The sequence below is a fragment of the Oncorhynchus kisutch genome, linkage group LG15 (assembly GCF_002021735.2).
Source record: "Oncorhynchus kisutch isolate 150728-3 linkage group LG15, Okis_V2, whole genome shotgun sequence".
Taxonomy (NCBI): domain Eukaryota; kingdom Metazoa; phylum Chordata; class Actinopteri; order Salmoniformes; family Salmonidae; genus Oncorhynchus; species Oncorhynchus kisutch.
The window spans coordinates 17,276,924-17,299,318 of record NC_034188.2 but is presented as its reverse complement, the minus strand read 5'-3'; the positions used below and the strand labels follow the sequence as shown (position 1 = coordinate 17,299,318).

The window sequence follows — 22,395 nt, the reverse complement described above, 5'->3', positions numbered from 1 at the left end:
AAGAGAAATTATAGATAAAACGTATCGGTGCTCATCGGCCATTGGGCATAAACATTACAACAAGTTGGAAACCACAAATTCAACAATGAGTGGTTTGGAAGGAATCAGTGGCTAACTGCAAGCGTTGCAAAGCAATCACTAGGCTGCTATTCAGTGGAGTGGGTGTATGGTCCAAGTCTGGGTTTAAGGGTCTCTTTTCCAAGCTTAAAATAATAAACATTCAACACCATGGGCCAGAAAAGTTGTACTACATTGGCCATGCTCTCAATCCAGCATGACTTCTGCCACGTTCAAAACAACTGGAAACTCAGAACTGGGAAATCTCAGACGTCAGTCAGTTCAATAGAACTGGGAACTCTGAAAAAAACTAGCTCCGACTGGGAAATAGGTTTTTAACGGTCATCCAACTTGTAATTCCAAGTCAGGAACTCTGGCCTCTTTCTAGAGCTCTGACATGAAGACCACTGAAGTCATGATTCAACCTTGTTTTTTTCCCAGAGTTCCCAGTTGTCTTGAAAGCACCATAAATCCAGAGAATGCCAGACTTTGATGACAATTTTCCCACTAAGACCGCCGCGCCACCTTCCTGTTCAAGTGAGCACAGCACAACAAGGTGAGTCCAAAAATGTATTTTATGCTGCTGCATAAATGATGTAATATGCCAGGGAGATTTGTATGCGGTAGCTAAGAAAGTAATACTAAGTGTATGTTGTGTAGTAAGCTGTTAGTAGCCCATGTGCCTCACCTTAATAATTTGGTCCCTTTCCCCCTCATAACTTAGCCTACTGTTCTGACTTGGAGGTGTACATGTAGCCTATAGCCTGTTTTAGAGAAATATAATCATTGAATATTGTAAGAGCTTTCATTGTCTGCTTATATGCCCCCATTATTTATCCTACGGTTCTGACTTGGTGTACAGAGAGAATACTGTAAGAATGGCCCATATTCTAAATTCTGTCGCTGTACATTTCAAAAGTGCAGAACAAATAGTTATGCTGACTATGTCCATCCTAGCTCGATCATTAATATCTTAATAGAAATTATGGATTGCCTCTTATCCGCTCTTCGTCCCCTTCTGCCATAGTTTGTACATCTCAATTGTCAGTAGAAACCACATTTGTTTAAGCAAGTCAGCCATATCAGCAATGTTTTTTTTAAAGGCAGTAACTGAGGCTGAATGAACTGCTTTGCTGCTAAACAAGGCTCCACTGATAACCAGGTGTAGCGGTGGTAAGGATTCACTCCATGGTGCTGAAAAGAAAGCTCTGCTGTTGGGACAGCTTTATGTAGGCCCTAACAGTTTGTCACAGTCATAGTGTTGTGGCTTTGCAGGCATGCATCAAAAATATTTTGGGGGGAGTTTGCCCCAATGGATACATCTAATGCTCCTTATATCGCCTTGAAATGACTGACAGCGTTATGAACAAAATCTTTATTCATGAGTATACTAGCAATTTCTAGATGTTGGATTGAAAATATTTTATCTTAACCAGTGCTTGATCCGTAAACTTGTTTGCACATTAAGTTGAAATATATTGATAATGAATAAACTGAATCTCATCATTTTAGATTAGTTGATCTGGTCTTGACATGCTCTGCAATGTAAGTTTGTACATTTTTAATAAACATTATTTGGTCTCTAGGTTTGTGGTCTGATTAACATACTTCTCTTTGTAAACAGAAACACCTCTGTTGTCCCACAAGGAATTTTCCAGTGGATTTGGATGTTGGCAGAAGCAGAAATTGTTCTGAATATATATTTGTAAAACAGTTCACACCCTTTCGCATAACACTTTTTTGTCATGGTTTTATTTGGGGAATTGTACACAAGATTCTCTCTCTATAAAACAATGCATCTGATTTCACTGGACTTCCCTCCCTCGCCACCCACAACATATTTAAACATCACAGAGCACAGTTCATCTGACTCCAGTAAACCGTGCTGCCATCAAATAAAAGGCACAAACAGAACCTTCTCTTTCCCTTGACCCACCCAACACTACCAATCTGACAAGATAGTTGATGGGCAGAATTATCTTTCACTTTATGATTTGATTTTAAATAGCTAAGTGACTCCATAAATATATAGGAGGAAGCTACAGATAAAATTGCATGATAACACCGTCCATGCTGAATATGAAGGCTTCAAGTCAGTCAACCCACCACCACTAATGATAACTGATTGGCTCCGAGGGGATGTAGGCCAGGTGTATATTATTCATCTGTGTACAGTGAGGTACCGTTAATCAACAGAGACACGTTCAGTTGGCAAATAAATATAGAAATATCATGAATAGACTTGACATGATCCCTTATTCTATGTGAGAGGAATGTTTGTTCTACATAACATATTTCTATCAGACTGTTCCACAAGATTGTGCCCTGCTGAACGTGTCCCACCATTACCCTTCAGGCAAGTACTGTATGCCTTCTGGTAGGTCACTCATATACAGACCCATGCATGCAGACTATCAGTCTTATTTCTGCAGTGTGACTGACAGCATATCTAACATTCATAACCCATTTATGCGTATATGTGAACATTCAGCATATACACATTTTATATCAATATAATAATAAAAAACTTTCAGACAAATGCACCAACTATGTACATTTCTTTACATCTTTGTTTTTATATAAAAACAATATTTGCGTTGTAATATGAATGCAATGTTTAAACCCCGTAATAGTCTGGATGAGAAATGTCTCAGCTTCTGGCACTCTGATCCCCTCTCAGCCAATGAGCAGCTTGTACAGTCAAGTTCAGTGTCTCTTCTTCAATCTTTTTTTCATTATGGAATGTTGAACCTTCCATACATTCCACACTCTCTGTGGGAGTCAGGGGAAAGTCATCATAGCACTCTGTCTGCTTCGCTTCCTGTCTTCCACCAACCCTCCTCTTCCTTCCAGTCAGTCCAGTTTCCGAGCACCCAGTTTGAGAGGACCCTTCACTGCCTTGCGTTCTGCCCGTTTGGCCTCCAGTTCTTTCCTCCTCTCCTCACGTTTCTTCTTGGCCAGCTCTGCCTTGCTTAGGCCTGCTTAGGAAACAAAAAGACAGACAGCTGTTATAACATGAACAACATCTCATTAAAAGGACTCCCTGGTTTCAGATCATTGAGAGAGATGGAGAATAGAGAAGTTAGAGCAGGTTGAGACTCACCTTGACTTCCGTCCACAGACTCCCAGCTCTCCTCGGCTCCCCAGTCTCCAGCAGGCTCTGCACTCCAGCCATCACCAGCCTAGCATGAACCAGAAAGCACAGCGCACATTAAAACATGCATTGTCCTTCCATTTCCACCTCAAAATGTTCCCCACTTCACATCAACACCTAACTTTTACCTCCACTTTAACAAGCTTGTTTGTCAGTTCTTCAAAGCCTACTCCTGTCAAACGTTTATTTATAAAGCCCCCCCCCCTCTCCTCACCGTAGCAATGGGGGTGGGCATTGCTCTCTGAGACACGTTGGCAAGGAAGTCTGTCTGCGTGGCTCCCTTACTGTCCCAGTCATACTCGCTGGCTAACCGAACCCCCTCCAGCAGAGCAGCACTCTTAGTGGCCGGAGCAGTCGTTCCCTCCTCCTCCCAGTCATTGCCCCATGTCTCCTCTCCTGGTGAACTCTGACCCTGGCAGTCAGCCTCCTTCTCATTGGACCAGCTGTCGTCGGCATCCCAGCCCGAGCTGCTCCAATCAGAGCTCTGCTTTTTCACTGCCTCAGAAGTTGCTAGACCCACCTGGATGGAAACGGAGACAGCAATGAATGAATACCCCTCATGAGGTTTCAGCATGCACATGGTTTTAAATCATGGACCATTGTTCAGTAGGTTGGAACTTTCAGGAAATTGCAGACAGGAATGTAATTACAAATTAGTCATTTAGCAGATGCTCTTATCCAGAGAGAAGACAGCTAGGTGAGGCAACCACATCCCTCAGTCATAGTAAGTACATTTTTCCTCAATTAAGTTTATATCATCAAAGCCAGAGCTAGTAAGAAAAGACAAGTGTGAGTGTTAGTTACTTTACAGAAATAGCATGACTATGCAATGTGCCATTATCTTTGACTATTCAAACATTCTGCCTCCCTGAAAACCAGATACGTACTCCTCTTACACTGGCCTTCTTTTTGACAGAAGACATTCCTGACCAATCAGAAGAGTTCCAGTCATCTGGGTCTGCTGCCTGTACCTTCTCTGGGTCCTGTGGGGGGAGAGAGCGCAAGAGTAGTTGAATGAGTTAACTGATCAAATAAAACATGCATCACTGTTCCCCATGTTCCCATGACAGTTGACATCCCACGGTCCCAACTGTCAAATCACACCCCAAAACCATTCCATGCCAATTACCTCCAAACTTCCCCAGTCCTCGTCATCCCACCGGTCTCCGATTGGCTCCTCATTCTTTTCGGACACCTTAGGAGAGTCTGATTGGGTAGCAAGGCCAGAAGCAATGGGTAGAGTCATGGAGGCCGGTGGGGGTTTAACTTCAGAGCCTGGAGGAATGAGGAGAACGGTGGCTGTAAATAGCGGATGCCATTAACTGATGGATACAGCTTTGCCGGCAAATAAGTCAGTTAAGTCAGTTCCTTACCCCCGGGTACTCCATCTATCACAGGGCTCCCAGCGCAAGGAGATGCCGTACCACCACCAACAGGGGTGTTCTCAGCCGGGCTGCCCCCCTCTGCCCCCGGGCCGGTCCGGATGAGCTTGGAGGTCAGAGAAGACACCCCCGTCACTGCCCAGCCTGCCCAACTGGCCGCTGCCCCAGCCGGCTGGGCTGATGACATCACATCCTTTTCTAGGTTGAGAAGGAGATACGTAATATTAGACACTCAAAGGCTGCAAAAAGATTCCTTATAAGGGATAGTTTGGGATTTTGGGCAAATGATACCGAGCTTAGCGCAATGACTGGAAGTCTTTGGGTACAGCTAACACTAGTTAGCATTGGGTCACAAAACTACCTCTAACTTCCTTCATACTGGACACAGAAACATTTTTATCCACGAGATCATCGGACTCTGGGGAAGCAGATAAAGGACTTCATTACCAAAATCCCGTACTATCCCTTTAATGTGAGATCAGTGCTTGAGACTTTGTTGTTTTTGGCGACCTGGAGGTTTGCGATTGTGTACAGACCTATTTCAGCCAGCTTGGTTGGATCTTCAGAAACAGTCTCCAGCTTCGTCAAGAAACTCTTTATTGCTTTGAATGACTGAGGGACAGAAAAAAAAACATGTTTCACAAGCTAGGTTTCTATCCAATTGGCAACAACTTTTCATGCAAATATATACCCTGCTCAAAAAAATTAAGGGAACACTAAAATAACATCCTAGATCTGAATGAATGAAATATTGTTATTAAATACTTTTTTCTTTACATAGTTGAATGTGCTGACAACAAAATCACACAAAAATTATCAATGGAAATCAAATTTATCAAACCATAGAGGTCTGGATATGGAGTGACACTCAACATTAATGTGGAAAACCACACTACAGGCTGATCCAACTTTGATGTTATGTCCTTAAAACAAGTCAAAATGAGGCTCAGTAGTGTGTGTGGCTTCCACGTGCCTGTATGACCTCCCTACAACGCCTGGGCATGCTCCTGATGAGGTGGCGGATGGTCTCCTGAGGGATCTCCTCCCAGACCTGGACAAAAGCATCCGCCAACTCCTGGACCGTCTGTGGTGCAACGTGGCGTTGGTGGATGGAGCGAGACATGATGTCCCAGATATGCTCAATTGGATTCAGGTCTGGGGAACGGGCGGGACAGTCCATAGCATCAATGCCTTCCTCTTGCAGGAACTGCTGACACACTCCAGCCACATGAGGTCTAGCATTGTCTTGCATTAGGAGGAACCCAGGGCCAACCGCACCAGCATATGGTCTCACAAGGGGTCTGAGGATCTCATCTCGGTACCTAATGGCAGTCAGGCTACCTCTGGCGAGCACACAGAGGGCTGTGCGGCCCCCCACACCATGACTGACCCACCACCAAACCGGTCATGCTGGAGGATGTTGCAGGCAGCAGAACCTTCTCCACGGCGTCTCCAGACTCTGTCACGTGCTCAGTGTGAACCTGCTTTCATCTGTGAAGAGCACAGGGCGCCAGTGGCGAATTTGCCAATCTTGGTGTTCTCTGGCAAATGCCAAACGTCCTGCACAGTGTTGGGCTGTAAGCACAACCTCCACCTGTGGAGGTCAGGCCCTCATAGCACCCTCATGGAGTCTGTTTCTGACCGTTTGAGCAGACACATGCACATTTGTGGCCTGCTGGAGGTCATTTTGCAGGGCTCTGGCAGTGCTCCTCCACGCCTCCTTGCACAAAGGCTGAGGTAGCAGTCCTGCTGCTGGGTTGATGCCCTCCTACGGCCTCCTCCACGTCTCCTGATGTACTGGCCTGTCTCCTGGTAGCGCCTCCATGCTCTGGACACTACGCTGACAGACACAGCAAACCTTCTTGCCACAGCTCGCATTGATGTGCCATCCTGGATGAGCTGCACTACCTGAGCCACTTGTGTGGGTTGTAGACTCCGTCTCGTGCTACCACTAGAGTGAAAGCACCGCCAGCATTCAAAAGTGACCAAAACATCAGCCAGGAAGCATAGGAACTGAGAAGTGGTCTGTGGTTGCCACCTGCAGAACCACTCCTTTATTGGGGGTGTCTTGCTAATTGCCTATCATTTCCACCTGTTGTCTATTCCATTTGCACAACAGCATGTGAAATTTATTGTCAATCAGTGTTGCTTCCTAAGTGGACAGTTTGATTTCACAGAATGGGATTGACTTGGAGTTACATTGTGTTTAAGTGTTCCCTTTATTTTTTGAGCACACACACAAAAATATCTAAAAAATAAAATTATCAATAAACGTAAAAAAAATATAAGGCATTAAATACAATTATGCTCATTTTCTCACCAGATATGAATTTCCATCAAATTTACTTGTGATCAAAAGTCTGACGTAGAGCACATAAAAATAACTTTTGCGTTTAATTCCCATAAAAATACAAAAGTTAAAATGGATTTCCATCGCAATCAACTCCACTGATGGTTTCATCACCAGAAATGTTGCGCTATATAACTAAATATACCCACTCTGGTGTTGGCACTGCGCTCTAGTTGGCACTTTGCACTCTAGCGAACAGCTTGAAAACACAGTGCAGGTATAGCTTACATGATGACATTATGGACAAAAGAGCAAAATCATTTTTTGCTTGTCAAATGGAAGCCAAGCGTCGATCATGTCCCCAGAATAGGACCCTGGATATTTATTGGAAAGGAGCATCAAGCTCATCACCTTGTACTGTCACCACCCTGTGAAGTTCATTACTGATTTCATCTGTAGCCTAACAAACTGCATGCTTTCTCCAGTTGTAGGGAGAGGACCACACCACGTCATCACGGGACTCAAAGTTTACTTCCATATGTTGGTTATTATATCAATATTTGAGCATAAAAGCGTTTCCACAGCCATTTCTCACATAATATATTTTACAGACACAAAAATCCCACCTTTAGTTTTTTCGACATTTGGAAAGTTTACTGCCCGTCGTGGCATTTTTATACTTCATGTGCATAAAAAGGTTGGATGGAACCTTCTTACAGATGGAATGTTGCAATGTGAAATGAGAGAGTTATGAAAATCAATTTTTTACCTATGTAGATGGAGTGTTCAGGCTGAAATATTTCTAAACCTAATGCAAACTAAATGTACTAATGCAGTTATTTCAATGTGTAAGGTGTTTGTAGTGCTTCTCACCTGATCTCTAACGTTCTTGTCAGGGTCAACAGTGAGGGTACAGAGTGTTGGTAGTACCCGTGCTGCACTCTCTGTCACACTGTAGTAGTTGTGGGTCGCTGCAAAGCCCAGAACCCCGGCCGCCCGAGAGGCAGGAAAGGGGTCCTTAGTGGCCCGAGAGAATGCAGAGATCAACACTCGTTGCCGTGTCTGTGGAGGAAAGGAGGTATGAATAAGAGCACAAACGAGGGGGGAGAGTGAGAGCGAGAAAGGGGGAGACGGGAAGAGAAAGGGGGAGAGAGAGCGAGGAGCGAGCGAGCGAGCTAAACAGAGAGAGCGAGGGAGAGCGCTGCTTAACATGCTCTGCTTACACCTACTGTAATGGTCCGAGCCTAAACCACACAAAACACCACTAGACAGTGCGGAAACCCAAGCTTTTACTATATCATGCTGGAATATACAAGGCCTGAGGTCATCTCCCTTTGGACTAAAGAGCAAGAACCTAGACTTCAAAGAAATTGGAAATACAGACATTGTCATCCCACAAGAAACATGGTAGTCCCATCCATCAAACTACCAGGTGTGAAACAGGGAAGAGACTCAAGGGGTATGCTAATTTGGTAGAGCAGACCTATCGCACTCTATTCAATTAGTCAAAACAGGAACAAATGAATAAGGAAATGATCTCAACAGAGAAAAATGTCCTCATGTGTGCTACCTATATCCCCCTACAGTATCCATGTACTTTAATGATGACAGCTTCTCCATCCTAGAGGGGGAGATCAACCATTTCCAGGCTCAGGGACATGTACTGCTCTGTGGCGAACTACATGCCAGAACACAACACCCTCAGCACACAAGGGGACAAACACCTACCTGGAGGTAACACCATTCCCTCCCTAATATGCCACCCTAGACACAACTATGACAATCATGGGTCACAACTCCTGGAGCTCTGTCGCACGCTGGGTCTGTACATAGTCAATGGTAGGCTTCAAGGGGACCTCTATGGTAGGTACACCTATAGCTCATCTCTTGGCAGTAGTAGTGTAGATGACTTTATCACTGACCTCAACACAGTCTCTCTCAGAGTGTTCACTTTCAGCCCACTGACACACATTCTCATGCTTTTTTTAATAAATAAAAAAAGCTGGACTCTGGCATGAGGGTCTGCTATACAAATTGATGGAAAGCAGTGTTGGGGAGAAAAACATACGACTTTATAAAAAACATGTACACAAGTGCGCAGTTAAAATTGGCACAAAAAAAAACATTTATTTCCACAGGGCCGTGGGTTGAGACACGGAGTGAACTTGAACCCCACTGAAGTTTACATACACCTTAGCCAACTACATTTAAACTCAGTTTTTCACAATTCCTGACATTTAATCCTAGTACAAATTCCCTGTCTTAGGTCAGTTAGGATCATCACTATTTTAAGAATGTGAAATGTCAGGAAAAATAGTAGAGAGTGATTTATTTCAGCTTTTAATTCTTTCATCACGTTCCCAGTGGGTCAGGAGGTTAACAAACTCAATTAGTATTTGGTAGCATTGCCTTTAAATTGTTTAACTGGAGTCAAACATTTCAGGTAGCCTTCCCACAATAAGTTGGGTGAATTTTGTCCCATTCCTCCTGACAGAGCTGGTGTAACGGAGTCAGGTTGTAGGCCTCCTTGCCCGCACATGCTTTTTAAGTTCTGCCCACAAATGTTCTATAGGATTGATGTCGGGACTTTGTGATGGCCACTCCAATAGCTCAACTTTGTTGTCCTTAAGCCATTTTGCCACAACTTTGGAAGTATGCTTTGGGTCAATGTCCATTTAGAAGACCCATTTGCGACCAAGCTTTAACTTACTGATGTCTGAGATTGCTTCAATATATCCACATAATTTTCCATCCTCATGATGCCATCTATTTTGTGAAGTGCACCAGCAACCCTACCACATGATGCTGCCACCCCCGTCCTTCACGGTTGGGATGGTGTTCTTCAGCTTGCAAGCTTCCCCTTTCTTCTCCAAACATAACGATGGTCATTATGGCCAAACAGCTCTATTTTTGTTTCATCAGACCAGAGGACATTTCTCCAAAAAGTACGATCTTTGTTCCTATGTGCAGTTGCAAACCGTAGTCTGTCTTTTTTAATGGTGGTTTTGGAGCAGTGGCTTCTTCCTTGCTGAGCGGCCTTTCAGGTTATGTCGATATAGGACTCGTTTTACTGTGGATATAGATACTTTTGTACCGGTTTCCACCAGCATCTTCACAAAGTCCTTCGCTGTTATTCTGGGATTGATTAGCACTTTTCGCACCAAAGTATGTTAATCTCTCGGAGACAGAACGTGTCTCCATCCTGAGCGGTATGACGGCTACGTGGTCCCACGGTGTTTATACCTGCATACTATTGTTTGTACAGATGAACGTGGCACCTTCAGGCGTTTGGAAATTGCTCCCAAGGATGAACCAGACTTGTGGAGGTCTACATTTTTCTTTACCCCCTGAGGACTCGGCTGATTTCTATTGATTTTCCCATGATGTCAAGCAAAGAGGCACTGAGTTTGAAGGTAGGCCTTGAAATACATCCACAGGTACACCTCCAATTGTCTCAAATGATGTCAATTAGCCTATCAGAAGCTTCTAAAGCCATGACATCATTTTCTGGAATTTTCCAAGCTGTTTAACCTTTTGTGACTAGGGCGCTATTTTCATTTTTGGAAAAATAACGTTCCTGTTTTGTCAGGACAAGATGCTAGAATATGCATATAATTGACAGCTTAGGATAGAAAACACTCTAAAGTTTCCAAAACTGTAAAAATATTGTCTGTGAGTATAACAGAACTGATATTGCAGGCGAAAGCCTGAGAAAAATCCAATCCGGAAGTGCCTCATGTTTTGAAAGCGCTGCGTTCCAATGCGTCCCTATTGAGCAGTGAATGGGCTATCAACCAGATTACTTTTTCTCCGTATTCCCCAAGGTGTCTACAGCATTGTGACGTAGTTTTACGCAGTTATATTGAAGAATACCCGTACGCAAGTGGTCACCTGATGGCTCTCAGAGTGATTCTCGCGTAAAATACAGGAGGTAGCCATTATTCCAAGCAGTCCTACTGAAACACCAATTGTCCCGGTGGATATATTATCGAATAGATATTTGAAAAACACCTTGAGGATTGATAATAAACAACGTTTGCCATGTTTCTGTCGATATTATGGAGCTAATTTGGAATATTTGTAGGCGTTTTCGTGACTGCAATTTCCGGTCGATTTCTCAGCCAAACGTGAATAACAAACGGAGCTATTTCGCCTACAAAAATTATATTTTTGGAAAAAAGGAACATTGGCTATCTAACTGGGAGTCTCGTGAGTGAAAACATCCGATGCTCAAAAGGTAAACAATTTAATTTGATTGCTTTTCTGATTTCCATGACCAAGTTACCTGCTGCTAGCTGGACAAAATGCTATGCTAGGCTATCGATAAACTTACACAAATGCTTGTCTAGCTTTGGCTGAAAAGCATATTTTTAAAATCTGAGATGACAGGGTGATTAACAAAAGGCTAACTTCTGACCCACTGGAATTGTGATAGTGAATTATAAGTGAAATAAACTCTGTAAACAATTGTTGTAAAAATGACTTGTGTCATGCAAAAACTATAGTTTGTTAACAAGAAATTTGTGGATTGGTTGAAAAACTAGTTTTAATGACTCCAACATAAATGTATGTAAACTTCGACTTCAACTGCATATATCAATTAATTGGCAGGGGCACTAGAACAGTCTACAGCCCCCGCCCTCACACTACTAGAATCTGAATCCACATCACCAAGAACTATCATGGTCCAAACACACCAAGACAGTCGAGAAGAGGGCACGACACCACCTTTACCCCCTCAAGAGACTGAAAAGATTTGGCATGGGTCCCCAGATCCTCAAAAGGTTCTACAGCTGCACCATCGAGAGCATCCTGACCGGTTGCATCTCCGCCTGATATGGCAACTGCTCGGCATATAACCGAAAGGCGCTACAAAAGGTAGTGCATACGGCCCAGTACAACACTGGGGCCAAGCTTCCTGCCATCCAGGACCTATATACTAGGTGGTCAGAGGAAAGCCCCAAAAAATTGTCAAGAGACTTCACTCACCCAAGTCAGAGTGTTTTGTCTCCTACTGCACGGCAAGGGGTGCTGGAGCGCCAAATCTAGGACCAAAAGGCTCCTTAACATTTTCTACCCCCAAGCCATAAGACTGCTGAACAATGACTCAAATGGCCACCAGACTATTTACATTGACACCAACACCCTTCCATTTGTTTTGTACACTGCTGCTACTCACTATTATTATTGTTATCTATGCATAGTCACTTCACCCCTACCTACATGTACAAATTACCTCTAACGTGTACCCCCGCTCATTGACTCGGTACACCTTGTATATAGCAATTGTTATTGTATTACTTTAGTTTATTTGGTAAATATTTTCTTAACTCTTTCTTGAACTGCACTGTTGGTTAGATCTTCTGCACAGATTCTGTCAGACCTGGGCCCTGACAGTAAATCTCAGTAAGACAAAAAATAATGGTGTTCCAAAAAAAGGTCAAATTCTATCTCAACGGAGTTGCCCTAGAGCACACAAAACACTATATCTACCTCGGCCTTAATATCAGCACCACAGATAACTTCCACTAAGCTGTGAACAATCTGAGAAACAAGGTATGAGGGGCCTTCTCCACCATCAAAAGGAACATCAAATTCAACATCCCAATTAAGATCTGGCTAAAGATACATGAATTAGTTATAGAAACCATTGCCATTTATGGTTGTGAGGTCTGGGGTCTGCTCACCAACCACAAAACGTGAGACAAAGACCAACTGAGACTGCATGCAGAACTCTGCAAAAACATCTGTGTACAACGTAAAACACCGAATTAGGTAGATACCCACTAATTATCAAAATCCAGAAATTCTACAACCATCTAAAAGGAAGCGATTCCCAAACCTTCCACACGGTGCATTTGGAAAGTATTCAGACACCTTGACTTTTAACATATTGTTACAAAACAAATCAAATCACATTTTATTGGACACATACACGGCTCCAAAAAATAAAGGGAACACTTAAACAACACAATGGAACTCCAAGTCAATCACACTTCTGTGAAATCAAACTGTCCACCTAGGAAGCAACACTGATTGACAATACATTTCACATGCTGTTGTGCAAATGGAATAGACAACAGGTGGAAATTATAATTTGAATGCTGGCGGTGCTTTCACTCTAGTGGTAGCACGAGACTGAGTCTACAACCCACACAAGTGGCTCAGGTAGTGCAGCTCATCCAGGATGGTACATGAATGCGAGCTGTGGCAAGAAGGTTTGCTGTGTCTGTCAGCGTAGTGTCCAGAGCATGGAGGCGCTACCAGGAGACAGGCCAGTACATCAGGAGACGTGGAGGAGGCCGTAGGAGGGCAACAACCCAACCCCTCCGCCTTTGTGCAAGGAGTAGCACTGCCAGAGCCCTGCAAAATGACCTCCAGCAGGCCACAAATGTGCATGTGTCTGCTCAAATGGTCAGAAACAGACTCCATGAGGGTGGTATGAGGACCCGACGTCCACAGGTGGGGGTTGTGCTTACAGCCCAACACCGTGCAGGACGTTTGGCATTTGCCAGAGAACACCAAGATTGGCAAATTCGCCACTGGCGCCCTGTGCTCTCCACAGATGAAAGCAGGTTCACACTGAGCACGTGACAGACGTGACAGAGTCTGGAGATGCCGTGGAGAAGGTTCTGCTGCCTGCAACATCCTCCAGCATGACCGGTTTGGCGGTGGGTCAGTCATGGTGTGGGGTGGCATTTCTTTGGGGGGCCGCACAGCCCTCCATGTGCTCGCCAGAGGTAGCCTGACTGCCATTAGGTACCGAGATGAGATACTCAGACCCCTTGTGAGACCATATGCTGGTGCGGTTGGCCCTGGGTTCCTCCTAATGCAAGACAATGCTAGACCTCATGTGGCTGGAGTGTGTCAGCAGTTCCTGCAAGAGGAAGGCATTGATGCTATGGACTGGCCCGCCCATTCCCCAGACCTGAATCCAATTGAGCACATCTGGGACATCATGTCTCGCTCCATCCACCAACGCCATGTTGCACCACAGACTGTCCAGGAGTTGGCGGATGCTTAAGTCCAGGTCTGAGAGGAGATCCCTCAGGAGACCATCCGCCACCTCATCAGGAGCATGCCCAGGCGTTGTAGGGAGGTCATACAGGCACGTGGAGGCCACACACACTACTGAGCCTCATTTTGACTTGTTTTAAGGACATTACATCAAAGTTGGATCAGCCTGTAGTGTGGTTTTCCACTTTAATTTCGAGTGGGACTCCAAATCCAGACCCTCCATGGGTTGATAAATTTGATTTCCATTGATAATTTGTGTGATTTTGTTGTCAGCACATTCAACTATGCAAAGAAAAAAGTATTTAATAAGAATATGATGATCTGAGGACATGGCTAGGGATGCCGCCTGGGCCAGCAGCCTTGCGAGGGTTAACAAGTTTAAATGTTTTACTCACGTTGGCCACGGAGAAGGAGTGCAGTCCTTGTTAGATTTTTTGCTAGATTTAAAAAAAAACATTTTGCTTGTTTGATTGCCTTGTGGAGGGAATAACTACACTGAATACCAGGCAGTTAGCAAGTTTGGTAGGCTACCAATGACCACCAGCAGCATCAGAGCTTGGAGAAGCCTAATTACCGTGACTAAACTGTCACGTGGAATTTGACTGCCTTCATGACTCGTGACTACCTGTGTAGCGGTAATACGGTCACCGCAACAGCCCTAGTCCTGGGGCTCTGTTCACAAACAGACCCCACAGAGCCCCTGGACAGCAACACAATTAGAACCAACCAAATCACAAGAAAACAAAAAGAATATTCCTTGACACATTGGAAAGAATTGACGAAAAATCAGAGCAAACTAGAATGCTATTTGGCCCTAAACAGAGAGTACACTGTGGCATAATACCTGACCACTGACTGACCCAAACTTAATTAAGGACACCTTTGACTATGTACAGACTCCGTGAGCATAGCCTTGTGGGCAGACCTGGCTCTCAAGAGAAGACAAGCTATGTGCACACTGTCCACAAAATGAGGTGGAAACTGAGCTGCACTTCCTAACCTCCTGCCCAATGTACGACCATACAAGAGACACATATTTCCCTCAGATTACAGACGCACAAATTTGAAAACAAATCCAATTTTGATAAACCATATCTATTGGGTGAAATATCATAGTGTGCCATCACAGCAGCAAGATTTGTTGCCACAAGGACAACCAGTGAAGAACAAGCATCATTGTAAATACAACCCATTCCATCTATAGATCTATGGAGAGAGAGAGAAAGCAGGCGAGTTACCCCAGCGTTGAGGTAGGGGGCGATCTTTCCCAGGCACACAGTGGTGTTGCAGCGGATTGGTCCCTGCTCGTCTCTCGCCTGCAGCCGTGCAAAGTGCCTCATCAGTTCCTGATTCAGATTACTCTCATTCAGCTTGGGGGCCAGCAGCAGCATGGACTGGGAGAAGAAGAGAACAGAAAGAGGCATAAAAACCATTTAACAACAAGAACAGACCTTTGGGAACACCATTAACCACAGGGAAGGTATACTTTCAGTTCCACTTGAATAAAGAAGTGAGTGAAGCCACCTGGTCTTGTGAGCATAAGTCTGACAGAGTTGGTGAGCCAGTTATACCTTGACAGTCTGTTCTCTGATGGCTGGGTTTGTGTCTGTGAAACCATGAACGACATGAGGGAAGATCTGCGAGTTCACCGCTGCATCGTTTAGATACTGAACAAACTGCTCCATCTGAAGGAAAGAGAGATGAGGACGGGGTTGGAAAGAGGAATAAAACAAGGGTTCTGCAGCAAACACTCATTCTGGTGTAATGGCCGTCTCTGTACTCTGATGTGTGGTACTCTGTACCTGTTGAAGCAGTCGTATCCTCATGGCCCGGTCTGTAGAAGAGAACATCTTCACAATGACAGGAATGATCTTCTGCTGGTACTCCTCCGCAGACAGGAACTTCCCCACCTGACAGAGACAGAAAGAAAGAGACATGGAAAATGTTCTGCCCTCTCGGGATCCTGAGGTGGGTTAGTGATCTGTTGACATCCCCTTGGTGGTGTGTGGGGGGGTTATATTCTGCCTGGTTGGATGGGTATCTGTTGTGTCAACTACTGATGTAAAAAAAGGCTTTACAAAATACATTTGATTGATTGGAGGGTGGGAGATGATTAGTTGCCAATAGCATGTTTCCCCATGAAGAAATGTCTTTAAAAGCCATTTAATGATTATGCTTTACATAGATATGACATAGTTTTCCCACTTCTGCATAAAAGAGAGGAGCAATTAAATGCCAGGCCGGTGATCCATTATCCTATCTAAATCCCTCCTCTCTGCCTCCACAGCACACATACCTTAAACAGAGGTGTGAGGACGACAGCACCGGCGTTGCCAAACTCAAAGGCAGTGAGTAGCTGTGGCAGCACCTTGTGCTTACAGAAGTCCTCTGGGAATGAGTCCAGGTTCTCACTCAGGTCCTGAAAGAACTGCTGCTTCTCTGCTGGGTCTTTGATCTGGATCAGATTGAATAGATAAGATAGATTTCACTGAATAAAATGTTATCGGTAAGTCAACACATTTCAATGAGAGCTGTGTCACCTCTAATGTGTCAAGCTTTTTCTATATCAGGACAGGGGTCCGGAATCACACCTGGATCTCCTCTAGGAAAAGGTTGCTGTCAACGAAGCTGTTGCTAAGGAATCCTCCGGGAGCTCTGCAGTTTTGCAGGAAACGGGCTGGGTTAGGCCGGGCCCTGGCATTGGCCCCCACCAGCTCACAGTAGTGTGGCACCAATGCTTTAGGGATCTGAGGGACAACAAACCATAATATGTTTCACATCACTTCCAATTAATTAATTAATGATCTTTGATTTTTTTTGACAGGAGGATCACTTTAGGATTTTCTTAAAATGTGTTATGCTCTGGTAAAATGTTAGAAGGTAAAGGGTGGGAGAGGAGGGTACCTTTCCGAGGGAGCGTAGGGAGGAGGCTCGGGGAAGTGGACCATTGAACACTTCCCAGATCAGACAGCCCAGCCGCCACACATCCCCAGCCCTTGAGGACAGAGAGATGGACTCAGACAATACAAATATGAAGTATCTTCAGACTACATCAAGCATTAAACTAAAACCTTTGTAATGGGAGATCCCAGGAAGACAATTTTTCATGAAATCAGTCTTTCATTAACTTATTCACTGTCCGCCTCACCATTTCTCTCCACTGTTTGGTGATTCAGGGGCGTCGTATTTATCCATTTCAGGGTGAACAGCTTTGGCGGAGGGTAGTGATGTGGAGGCGTCCCCGTTCTCTGGGGTCATGTGGTCCAGACCGCCAAGCTTCCATTCTCCGGCTCGGTCCACAAACACAGCCCAGATACCCAGGTTGTTGTGGAGGAGGTGGCAGTCATTCACCAGGAAACTAAGGGCTTTCTACAGGGGGGAAATAGAGTGTGTGAGTGATAATCAAATAATTCCCCATAACAATGGACTAATTATTTGCCTGAATATGATTTGGTATAGATTGATATGTAATAAACATAATTTTAAGTGTGGGAAGACTCAGAGAGATGCATTCCTTTGAGGAAAGTTAGTCTAGAATCATCTGTTGTAACTGAGTACTGATGCTCTACCTTTGACCTGTTGAATGGTATGGTTAAAGTTTGACGCCATTCTGGGCCGGGGACACACTTATAACGTATCTGTGAACCTGTTTAACTCTGTAGCAGCTGATGTGACTTCCTACGAGCCTTTCGGGCTGGTGTTTAGAGAACATTCAGTACTGTGTGATTAATATATAAGTGCCTTCTAAGACGAGATCGAGTCATCTTTCCATTGAGTAAGAGATTGATAGAGAGGAAGGAGGAGGATAATGGAGTAGAGGTGGAAGAGGATTGATAATTAATTAATCCATGCTTTTGTCTCTTCTAGGTTAGACTACTGCAATGCTCTACTTTCCGGCTACCCGGATAAAGCACTAAATAAACTTCAGTTAGTGCTAAATACGGCTGCTAGAATCCTGACTAGAACCAAAAAATGTGATCATATTACTCCAGTGCTAGCCTCCCTACACTGGCTTCCTGTCAAGGCAAGGGCTGATTTCACGGTTTTACTGCTAACCTACAAAGCATTACATGGGCTTGCTCCTACCTATCTCTCGGATTTGGTCCTGCCGTACATACCTACACGTACGCTACTGTCACAAGACGCAGGCCTCCTAATTGTCCCTAGAATTTCTAAGCAAACAGCTGGAGGCAGGGCCTTCTCCTATAGAGCTCCATTTTTATGGAACGGTCTGCCTACCCATGTGAGAGACGGAGACTCTGTCTCAACCTTTAAGTCTTTACTGAAGACTCATCTCTTCAGTGGGTCATATGATTGAGTGTAGTCTGGCCCAGGAGTGGGAAGGTGAACGGAAAGGCTCTGGAGCAACGAACCGCCCTTGCTGTCTCTGCCTGGCCGGTTCCCCTCTTTCCACTGGGATTCTCTGCCTCTAACCCTATTACAGGGGCTGAGTCACTGGCTTACTGGGGCTCTTTCATACCGTCCCTGGGAGGGGTGCGTCACCTGAGTGGGTTGAGTCACTGATGTGATCTTCCTGTCTGGGTTGGCACCCCCCCTTGTGTTGTGCCGTGGCGGAGATCTTTGTGGGCTATACTCGGCCTTGTCTCAGGATGGTAAGTTGGTGGTTGAAGATATCCCTCTAATGGTGTGGGGGCTGTGCTTTGGCAAAGTGGGTGGGGTTATATCCTTCCTGTTTGGCCCTGTCCGGGGGTGTCCTCAGATGGGGCCACAGTGTCTCCTGACCCCTCCTGTCTCAGCCTCCAGTATTTATGCTGCAGTAGTTTATGTGTCGGGGGGCTAGGGTCAGTTTGTTATATCTGGAGTACTTCTCCTGTCCTATTCGGTGTCCTGTGTGAATTTAAGTGTGCTCACTCTAATTCTCTCTTTCTTTCTCTCTCTCGGAGGACCTGAGCCCTAGGACCATGCCTCAGGACTACCTGACATGATGCCTCCTTGCTGTCCCCAGTCCACCTGGCCGTGCTGCTGCTCCAGTTTCAACTGTTCTGCCTTATTATTATTGGACCATGCTGGTCATTTATGAACATTAGAACATCTTGGCCATGTTCTGTTATAATCTCCACCCGGCACAGCCAGAAGAGGACTGGCCATCCCTCATTGCCTGGTTCCTCTTTAGGTTTCTTCCTAGGTTTTGGCCTTTCTAGGGAGTTTTTCCGAGCCACCGAGCTTCTACACCTGCATTGCTTGCTGTTTGGAGTTTTAGGCTGGGTTTCTGTACAGCACTTTGAGATATCAGCTGATGTACGAAGGGCTATATAAATAAATTTGATTTTGATTTGATAAAGGACAAGCAGCACTCAACATAAAGAAACATCAGGAAATCAGAGCACTCATTTCCCCTCCAGTATACTGACCACAGTCTGATGCAGGCCCCAGGACACCTCCAGCTCTCCAGAGCCCCCCCTCTCTGACTGGGCCTTCAGGTGGGCTGCCAGGGGGGTGACCTGCTCTGTGACCAGGTACAGGCTCTTCTCTGTCTGCAACGCACCAGAAAGAGACAACATTAATGCATTCACAATGACATTGTTAAAATGTGCATTAGTCTTAAGTATGGTTCTATTATACAGTTAGTACACTAACGACTAGCACACTAGCTACTGTTTCTCTCTAGAAGAGACATGGGAACTAACTGATTCAGTCCTTGATACTCACCACACTCTGCATGAAAAACAATTACAAGAAAAACAAATACAGAAGACTGAGAAAATGGTGACAGAATGATTGTTTTAAATATCAACTAAATTGTGATGTTATTTGCATTTGGTAGGAAATACACACAGACACACACCTCCAATCCATCTACATAGGCCAGGATGTTGGGATGTCGGAGGGTCTTCATACGTTTGAACGCTGCCTTGGCTAGCTGGGTCTGTTCCTCTGTCCCTGTTGATACCTCGTACACAAACACCGATAGTGGTTCCCCACCCGTCTAAGGAGATGTCCAAATGTGACAATGTCATGATCCATCATTAGTATGAGAAGAGATGTTATTGAGGTTTAGCGGTGATGTTATTGTGAATTAGGGGAGATTAAGTAAGTCTCCCTGGTGAGGCCAGACCTCAATCACAGGAGTGGTGTTGTTCGATCCTGAACCTTGCAATAAGGGTTGTTGTCATGTCACCATACGATTTGTCTCAGTCAACTAGCTACCTATTTAAAGGTTAAACACAGCACGACACCTACACAAGTACGCCAAAGGTTCCACCATTGCATCTGCATGACATTGAACAATAAGTAAAAGGAACAAACAATGCTAAGCGGAACCTTTGACAAATTAGCCGATAACGTTAGTAGTTAGCTAACTAGCTACCAGGCAAAACAAGAATGACAGTGTGCTAACGACATCATTATTTGTCATGACAGTTTGTCGAAATACATTTTGCATGAGCATGTAACGTTAACTAGCTGACGTTTCTAGCTCGTTATAGGTGACACCAGTGGCTAGATAGCTAACGTTAGCTAGCTAATAACTGTAGCAGAGATTGACGTGGCGATAATACGTGTCCCTGCATAAACAAAACATAGCTAACATTAACTATGCTAGTCTACAAGTAACGTTCCCTAACCGTGTTGTTTTAACTAACGTTAGGCGATAAATATCCGGACAACGCCATCTATATATTAGACATACATCGTGATAATCATGTATGGCAATTTAACATTCAATTTCATCCCATAAATAAGAATGGTGTCCTGCCTTGAACTCAGTCATAGCTAGCTAGCGAGGCCTTGCCTTGTATCAGCTAGCTAACAAGACATCTGTCAAAATATATTTCTGCCCCCTCTATTGTATTTACCTTTCGCTTGCCTCGATGCAGTGTCCATATTCCGGACTTGTCTTGCGTGTCCGGTAAAATGTCATAATTAAAGTCTTTGACTGGATCCCGAGCGAAAAAGGACCACATCGCTCCTACATCAAGCAAACAACTACGTAGCTATGGCGAACCGCAGCCTGCTAGCTAGCTACTCCGGATAGATCAGATCCTTCCCTGTCGTCGATTCCACCACTTGGGGGGGGAAGCAGATGCCAGACTGGCGAGTGTAGGCAGTGGGTGATTCAAATGTTGACTTCTTCTTCTATGGTATTTTGGCGATCACACAATTTAATGTGCATCCCACCACCTACTAGGCTATTACCCCCAAAAACGACTATTCTTTTGGTTATTATAAAAATGTCGGTTAAAAATAAACAGATCGGATCCCTACAGTCTCAAGGGAAACCTGGGATGGCGTGTCTTCAGGCGTCAGTACCCCTTTCGATGTAAATCCTTCAGTCCCCGAAACCTTTCAACTGAAGCCACAATAATTCCTAGTTTATTCGATTTCTTTGAGACTTGTGCTGTACAGTTTCTAACTGTGGAAATGAACTCAACAAAATCCACATTTTTAACACACAGGGTATCTTTTGTTTTGCAGCTAACATTTACCACCATCTCTTCACTAACATTACTTGTTTAACAAATTATTTTAATCGCCCCCGCATAAGGGATTCGATTGACCGCTCCAACTTTTGTCACCTCAATTTACCCTTACAGGGCACTCCAGGAACTCAGGATCATGATCCCCACTACAATTGCGACCCCGTCGTCCTTGTACACACCTGTCTCCAGTATGCTCTGTTCGTCTGCACACACAATTCTTACACTGCAGTGGTTTGGGGACGAAAGCTTTTACGGCGTATGTTACATAAACAAGCATCACATGTGTAGGTATTTGCTCTTTATCATAAAACAACAGGACCGCCAGACTTTCTTATTTTCTCCATTCGCCCAGCGGGTCATACGCCAGTCACCAATCACACCACGAATTCTCTTCAGCTATTCAACCTGAACATCTGTCTTCACCCCTGAGATTATCCCTTTGATTATCCTCTTTTGAGGCCCACTGGGCGATGCACAAAGGTCCCAGCGTCATTCGGGTTAGGCCGTTATTCTAAATAAGAATTTGTTCTTAACTGGCTTGCCTAGTTAAATAAAGGTTACTTAAAAAATATAAAAAAATATAAAATGTGGGAAACCCATTTGAGGTGTCGAAAATGGTGAAGAATGCGCTTGGAAGCACAGTAGTAATGATAAAATAGTAATGTAACGACACTGGGTTTATAAGCGCGGATATCGACTCTGCCGCTCGAGCATGATTTTGGGGCACAGTCGATAGCGCGCTGGACTTCGGGCTAGAAGGTCGAGGGCTCGAGGCCTGCTCCCAGCCTGTTTCGTTACAATAATAAGGATAATAAATTAAACGTGTACTCTATGTGAACATTTTAAAAGTTCAAATATATAAGTAATATATAAGTAAACATGAATGCATATAATAATCATAATTATCACAGTGAACTGTTATAATAATAGGGGGGGGGGGGGGGGTGTATAATAATATGACTGAATGTGTCTCCATGAAGAATCACCTCCACTATAGGTCCCTTCGCCCTCAATGGGACACCATCCCCATCAGCCTCCCCCCACCCCTTGACCACA

The 22,395-nt window shown here is 44.5% G+C and overlaps 1 protein-coding gene across 9 annotated transcripts; it reads right to left on the bottom strand.

Moving 5' to 3' along the window:
• Window positions 1-1,787: 1,787 nt before the first annotated feature.
• On the bottom strand, window positions 1,788-21,280 carry LOC109879815 (N-terminal kinase-like protein). 9 transcript variants are annotated; one of them, XM_031789746.1, is made up of 19 exons: window positions 20,716-21,280; window positions 19,707-19,847; window positions 19,571-19,576; window positions 19,273-19,395; window positions 17,049-17,269; window positions 16,805-16,895; window positions 16,492-16,647; window positions 16,197-16,355; window positions 15,703-15,810; window positions 15,472-15,585; window positions 15,139-15,294; window positions 7,757-7,945; window positions 5,130-5,205; window positions 4,585-4,791; window positions 4,341-4,510; window positions 4,099-4,194; window positions 3,426-3,731; window positions 3,161-3,239; window positions 1,788-3,035 (listed from the first exon to the last, which is right to left on the bottom strand). In XM_031789746.1, the coding sequence occupies exons 1-19, from the start codon at window positions 20,821-20,823 to the stop codon at window positions 2,911-2,913; spliced, it is 2,631 nt and encodes an 876-aa protein (XP_031645606.1). In that variant the 5' UTR covers window positions 20,824-21,280; the 3' UTR covers window positions 1,788-2,910. The 9 variants fall into 9 exon arrangements, with proteins under 9 accessions (XP_031645606.1, XP_031645607.1, XP_031645605.1 ...); XM_031789747.1 differs by having other exon boundaries at window positions 1,788-3,038; window positions 4,108-4,194; window positions 20,716-21,279; XM_031789745.1 differs by having other exon boundaries at window positions 1,788-3,038; window positions 20,716-21,275.
• Between the last annotated feature and the right edge of the window lie 1,115 nt (window positions 21,281-22,395).